This window comes from Nicotiana tabacum, chromosome 24, assembly GCF_000715075.1.
Source record: "Nicotiana tabacum cultivar K326 chromosome 24, ASM71507v2, whole genome shotgun sequence".
In the NCBI taxonomy this organism is placed as follows: domain Eukaryota; kingdom Viridiplantae; phylum Streptophyta; class Magnoliopsida; order Solanales; family Solanaceae; genus Nicotiana; species Nicotiana tabacum.
The window spans coordinates 3,559,892-3,567,125 of record NC_134103.1 but is presented as its reverse complement, the minus strand read 5'-3'; the positions used below and the strand labels follow the sequence as shown (position 1 = coordinate 3,567,125).

The window sequence follows — 7,234 nt, the reverse complement described above, 5'->3', positions numbered from 1 at the left end:
GGTTTTATTATCAATCGCTGGCAAATTTACACGACGTCGTTAACACGATTTGCTTTGCATATGTCGCATTAGGATAATGCGATTTGATTTTGATTTTTGTGTTTTTCACTTCATGTTACATATAACTGACAGAAAATAACACAAAAATATATTTTTAGCGAACTTATAAGATCAAAATTGCTTATGAATATAAGGGACTATCTTAAACTTATTTTAAACGGCAAATGGTCAAATATTACTTTCGAAAATATTCTAAGAATACTCCTCGTTATAATATTGGGTTATCTATATTCCTGCACTCATACTTTGGGTTCACATATACCCCTTATTTAAACGGAGGGACACGTGTCATCGTCCTGTTGGTCAATTCTAAATGTCTCCTAATTAATTAAAAAGACTCATTATCCATACACAAAAAATAATTTTTTTTTGTAAAAACTGGAAAAAACTAATTTTGTTTTAACTAAAAACTGAAAAAAATGAAAATATTTTTTTTCCCAATTTTTACAAAAAAACTGCTTTAAAAAACCTGAAAAATATTTTCTAAAACAATGTTTTTATAAAAACTGAAAAAAAAAACTGAAAAATAATTTTTTAAAGCAATTAAAAACTGAAATATTTTTAACTAAAAACTGAAAAAAAATAATTTATTTTTTCAGTTTTTACAAAAATATTGCTTTAGAAAATTGCTTTTCAGTTTTTACAAAAATATTGTTTTAGAAAATATTTTTCAGCTTTTTTTAAAGTAGTTTTTGTAAAAACTGGAAAAAAATATTTTCGTTTTTTTCAGTTTTTAGTAAAAAAGAAAATCAGTTTTTTCCAGTTTTTACAAAAACATTGCTTTAGAAAATTGATTTTCACCTTTTTTTTCAGTTTTTATAAAAATATTATTTTAGAAAATAGTTTTCAGTTTCTCTAAAGCAGTTTTTTTGTAAAAACTAGAAAAAAAAATCGTTTTTTCAGTTTTTAGTAAAAATAATTTTAGTTTTTTCCAATTTTTACAAAAAACCATTGCTTTAAAAAATTATTTTTTGGGTATGGGTAATGGGTCTTTTTAATTAATTAGGAGATATTTAGAATTGACCAACAGGATGATGACACGTGTCCCTCCGTTTAAATGAGGGGTATATTTAAACCCAAAGTATGACTGCATGGGTATAGATAACCCAATAGTATAACGAGGGGTATTCTTAGACCATTTTCGAAAGTAAAGGGGTATATTTGGCCATTTGCCGTATTTTAAATACAATGAACTATTTTTGTCATTTTCTCGTTTCTTGTCCTAATTGAAAAAAAAATAAAATCCCCCCCTTATTACTGGTGTACATTTTTTGAAAACTGTAAATTTATAATTGCACCATATTATGATAATTGCTTTTCTAGCTGAAGTTTAAATTACTTCTTTTCTGTATGTTTCTATTTTGTCGTAAAATCCCACAATTATGAGTTATTCCTTCAAGTATTAGCATTGTTTTCCCTTCTAATTTTTATATAAAAAAAACTTTTGTTCCATTAAAATATATCTCTATTATCTTTTAAATCTGAAACTGGTAGCTAATAACAAAATATCACGTGTGCCTATTATTATCCATTTAATAATATGATCGTCCTAATCAAGCTAATTAACAATTTTTAAGGAACAAAACATTTATAAGTCCCAGCTAAAATGTAGCAATTGAAGCGGAACATTGGAGTAACGGTAAAATTATGTGTGACCTATAGGTGACAAGTTCAAACTAAAGAAGCAACCATTAATACTTAGTGACAAGTTCAAACTAAAGAAGCAACCATTAATACTTACTTTAGGGTAGATTGTCTACATCACATCTAGTGGTAGCAATGGTTAAAATAAAACAGTTATCCACCTATATTATCCATTAAAAATAAAAATTGGTAGGATAATGAACTTTTAAAAAACGGGTTCAATATGGATAAGAACCATATTATTCACTTAGACAATAGATAAACAATAATGGGTTTAACTATCCATATTAAATGTGGATCGGGTCGGATAATTTATCCATTTTTGCACTACTCATTCTTGACCGACCCATATCCGACACAGCCCGCCCGTTTGCCGCACCTAATCGCAGCCTTTAGGGCGCGACCCTTCCTCGTACCCTGCGCGAACGCAAGATACCTTGCGCCCCTGGCTGCCCCTAACTAAAGTGTAGCAATTGTTTAATGCCTCATGTGACATTCATGCTTGACAGTAAATTGCCCAAATTTACATCAGCGTGATAAACAACAACTAACCTCAATACAAACAAGTTAGGATCAGCTATATGAATCCTCAATTCTTCGTTTAAGCTCAACTCATATCAATCAACGTGATAAAAGAAGAAAAAGAACTCAACTTTGATTTTGCAGATTTAGAGGACATACAAATTAAAGTACAAACTTTGGAGGACAGAAGGGAAAATTGGATCCTCTCTCTATTTTTTATTAGTTCAGTATTCTGTAACTTGTTCTAGACTTCAATAAGAGAAGTACAATTCATTTATAGCCCTCTCATTTACATCAACCTGTTATCAATAGATGATTTTTCATCAGCATGAAGCCTCTCCCTTGCCATTGCAGCTTGTTTTTTCCAATCTGTGCAGCATGTTATCACAGAGAGTAGAATAGATTGCACAGCAGCACCAGAAAGTACGCCGATCCACAGGCCTTTTCCCCTAAAGTTGAGCCAAAAAGCCAATGAAGCAGCTATAGGAATTCCACAAAGGTAAAATGAAGCAAGATTGACATAGGCTCCGATATGCTGCCAACCACATCCCCTCGCAACACCTACAATGTGCATAAAGCCGCAATTAGTCATACGCCCGTTCTTGTCATGTATCTAATAGTGGCGGATTCAACAATATATACGTAGTGCAATTTTCCAGCAAAAGGAGATTCAGTTGAACCCCCTTTTTGGTAAATGTGGCCTCGCCACTGTTATTTGTTACCTTAAGTGTAGTAATTTGATGTGGAAAAAGTCTAACCTGAAAGAGTTCCTTGCAAGCTGTCAGTTATGACCGATATACATAGAAGAGGGGCCATGTTTGCGACATAGTCCACAACTTCCTTCTCATTGCTGAAAATGTAACCAAATACATTTCTACAAGCAAAGACAGTTGTGCTTACGAGTATTGTCTCTGTGGTCGCCATGAGCATTGCAGAAAGCACAGATACGCGAGCTCCTTGAGGATTTCCAGCTCCTAATTGATTAGAAACTCTTATGCTGAAAGTAAACAGGTTATGCTTATATTTGACAAACAAACCACATGGAAGTGGAAAGCTGGATTAAATACTTAGACAAACCTTACAGCACCAGCGAGACCAAATGGTATTGCATAAAGCGTAGAAATGGTGTTCAGGCTGCATTGTAAAAATTCCCAAAAGATTAGCAAAATCTTGGATTTCATGGATCATATTACTAACTGAGTTTACTCATTCGAGAGCGAGATGCAAAACATACCATATAGACAGAACTGAAGCTTCAAGTTGGGGATTTGGCAATAGGCCTGATAGCAAGATGAGCAGCTCAAATGACCACCACTCAAGACTACAAAAATACAACACGTAGCATAAATTTCGTAGAAAGACACAACCAAAAGTGTATTTAAATTCTTAAAATGAGTGGATGAGGGAGTTGAAGTACCAAATCATGATTGCAGAAGGGATAGCAAACTGAAAAAACTCTCTCATTCCCTTGACAATCTCCCAAGACATTGGTGCGCGGGTTTTTGCACAAGCGGGAGACAACCTCATGTATGAAGCAAGGATTATGACATTCAACCACATCGATATACCAATAGCTATTGCCGCACCAATATTACCTAAGCCAGAGCAAAACACTAGCATCCAAGACAGCGGTATGTGGAAGCATATTGTTACGCAGGAGCTTACGAGCATGGGAGCAATCATACTTTGCATTTGATAGTACCGAATAAGCGGATGAAGATTTGCATAAGCAAAGAGAGCAGGAATCAGCCACTTAATGAACTTTCCAGCTTCATGAGAAATCTGAGGATCTTGGCCGATGAAGGTAAGCAATTTTCCCATATACATCCACAAGATTGTGAGGGGAATGCAAACAATGAAGAGAGAAAAAATGGCAGTGTATGTTTGAGTACCAAGTCTTTGGTATTGCTTAGCTCCAAAAGCCTGCCCGCAAAGAGTTTCTAGTGCACTGGCCATTCCTAACTACAAGGCATATATAAATAGTTGTCAGCAGAGATGCCAAAAAAAAAAAAAAAAGGTTGTTCCTAAACAATTAGTCCATCTAAAAAAGTTTAACACTCTTCAACCAGTGCCGGAAGAAGAAATTTCACCAAAGGGATTTAAAAAAGAAAAAAAGTAAACACACGAAGAAGCTAAGGGGATTCCACATCTAATCGATAATATACACAAAGTAATTTTCAGGCAAAGGGGGTTCGGACGAACCCCCTTCCATCCACCTAGTTCAGTCCCCGTCTTCAAGTCATTCAAACCATTTTCATCTTTATCCATTTATTTTCTGTCTCGAAAGCTTTTAATTCAAAGAAAGGAAGTATGTATTAAGTTTGATATATTTGACCACTGACCGAGCTGATAACTTCAAATGATCAAAAGCAATGAAGGTTCAAGAATATTAATGTTCACTTAATAGATGGTTGCAAAGATGAATTGTTAAACAAGAAATCGAAGAGCTTCTATACTAATAACTATGACATTCCATTTCTTCGCTACACTCTCAAGACGATAATACACTGTTTCTCGAAACATAATTTTCCGCCTTATGCATTTCATCTCATATTTTTCAATATCTTTACTTCACAATATTCATAACTTTATCCTTTAGTTAAAAGAAGAGCTTACAAGCGAAAGTTAGCACTGAATTAAGTTCGACAGCAAATTTGTCGAACTTATAAGCCCCCAAATTTGTAAACATAACACATTACAAGTTACATAAGGAAGAAAGTGCTTGAGTTCTAGCCACGGATAATGCATTGATTTTTTACATTTTTAGTCAGGTAAAACTGACCTACAACTATAGGCATTAAGTATGATATGATAACCTGAGATATAGAGCGAGAACCTGCTACAACCAGTTAAATTGCACTAATAGAAAATTCTTTAGACTGTCATAGAAAGACCATTTCTTTTGCCGCAAAAACATTGAACTACAACCTCATAGACATCTAAACATTATAAGTTCCCAAAATTGTAAACCTAACACATTACAAGTTACATAAGGAAGAAAGAGTTTAAGTTCTAGCCACAGATAATGTATTGATTTTTTACATTTTTAGTCAGGTAAAACTGACCTACAACTATAGGCATTAAGTATGATATGATAACCTGAAATATAGAGCGAGAATCTGCTACAACCAGTTAAATTGCACTAATAGAAAATTCTTTAGAGTGTCATAGAAAGACCATTTCTTTTGCCACAAAAACATTGAACTACAACCTCGTAGACATCTAAACATTATACAACAACAACAATCCAATGAGTTCCCACGAATGGGGTTCGGGGAGGGTACGCAACCTTACCCCTACCCTAGAAGGACATAGAGGTTGTTCCCGATAGACCCTCGACTAAAGAAAGAATAAAAAAAGTAACGGCAATAGTAATAACAACAAGACAAAACAAGAAGACCAACAACAACAACAACCCAGTAGAATCCCATTAGTGGGGTCTGGGGAGGGTAGAGTGTACGCACACCTTGCCATAGAGACCAAAACCAAGAAAGCAAGTAAACACCAAGTACTAATAACAATCTAAGAATAAAAAGATACCATACTAACACTAATGCTATCGAGCTGAGTAGACATATGGAGAACGCTCGACTACCTACTAAATTACTAACCTAATCCCTGACCGCCACACCCTTTTATCAAGAGTCATGTCCTCAGTAAGCTTCAGTTGCGCCATGTCCCCCCTAATCACTTCCCCCATGACTTTTTTGGCCTACCTCTACCCCTTCTCAAAACCACCCCTAACCTCTCACGCCTTCGAACAGGGGCTCCTGTGCTTCTCCTTTAAACATGCCCGAATCATCTCAACCTCGACTCCCGCATCTTATCCTCCACGGGGGGCCAAAATTGTAAACCTAACACATTACAAGTTACATAAGGAAGACAGAGTTTAAGTTCTACCCACGGATAAGGTATTGACTCTTTTACATTATTAGTCAGGTAAAACGGACCTACAACTATAGGCATTAAGTATAATACAATAGCCTGAAATGAGCGAGAACTTGTTATAACTAGCTAAATTGCACCAATAGAAAATTCTTTAGACTGTCATAGAAAGACCATTTCTTTTGCTGCAAAAACATTGAACTACAACCTCATAGACATCTAAACATTATAAGTTCCCCAAATTGTAAACCTACCACAGTACAAGTGACATAAAGAAGAAAGAGTTTAAGTTGTGTGACCTCTTCATATTAATTATCAACTATAGGTAACTCTTCATACTAAGTATTACTACAAGCTAACTAAAAAAATAGTGCGAGAACCTGGTATAACCAGTTAAATTGTACTGAACATTGTTTATACTGTCACTATAAAATAGTACAGTCCGGTTGTACGAATCATCTCACGTTTACGCCGGGTCCAAGGCAGTCTACCTTGATGCAATCATACGTGGCTGACTCCATGGTTCGAAATACTGTCACTATATATAACTTAAATTCAAGAAATAATCATAGATAGAAGTACTTACAAGAAAGCTGAAACCAGTGACACCAGCAAGAGAAAGAGCAATAGCAGTACTTGAAAGAGAAAGTTCACCTAAATGACCAACCATCATCATTGATATTACTTGTAAAAAATACTGTGAAAGTGTCACTGCTATCATTGGTCCAGCCAAATAACCAACTTCTTTCACTTCTTCCCAAATTACTTCCCATCTCAATTCAACTACACCCTTATCTTCTTTTACTTTCAATAACAATCCCTCTTCTATATTCTCCATTTTAAACAAAAAAAAGGTCTTGAATTTGTAAAAAAAGATTGTGAAAATCTTGAATTTTTTTTAAGAGAGGACAAAGGTAGGACTGGGGCGGTGTGCGGAGAGAGAGACAGGAAAGTTTGAGAATTTGTTAAGCAAAGATAAAGAAAAGATGCTAATGGTTTGTTTGAGTTGGGTATTGGTTTGTCTTCTGCTGACTGTCTTGGGTTGTGATTTGGCGGTATTTGACTAATACTAACTAAATAATACAGTAGTCTTTTTTACGTGTTTCCCAAGATGTTCATAAGG

At 34.9% G+C, this 7,234-nt stretch overlaps 1 protein-coding gene across 2 annotated transcripts; it reads right to left on the bottom strand.

Annotated features, from left to right (window-relative positions):
* Nucleotides 1-2,336: 2,336 nt before the first annotated feature.
* Nucleotides 2,337-7,144, bottom strand: LOC107784469 (protein DETOXIFICATION 12). Of its 2 annotated transcripts, none has more exons than XM_016605603.2 (6): nucleotides 6,698-7,144; nucleotides 3,644-4,188; nucleotides 3,461-3,547; nucleotides 3,304-3,360; nucleotides 2,985-3,223; nucleotides 2,337-2,787 (listed from the first exon to the last, which is right to left on the bottom strand). In XM_016605603.2, exons 1-6 carry the CDS (start codon nucleotides 6,947-6,949, stop codon nucleotides 2,516-2,518), a joined length of 1,452 nt encoding a protein of 483 aa, XP_016461089.2. In that variant the 5' UTR covers nucleotides 6,950-7,144; the 3' UTR covers nucleotides 2,337-2,515. The 2 variants fall into 2 exon arrangements, with proteins under 2 accessions (XP_016461089.2, XP_075104341.1); XM_075248240.1 differs by lacking the exon at nucleotides 6,698-7,144 and adding an exon at nucleotides 6,492-6,631.
* Between the last annotated feature and the right edge of the window lie 90 nt (nucleotides 7,145-7,234).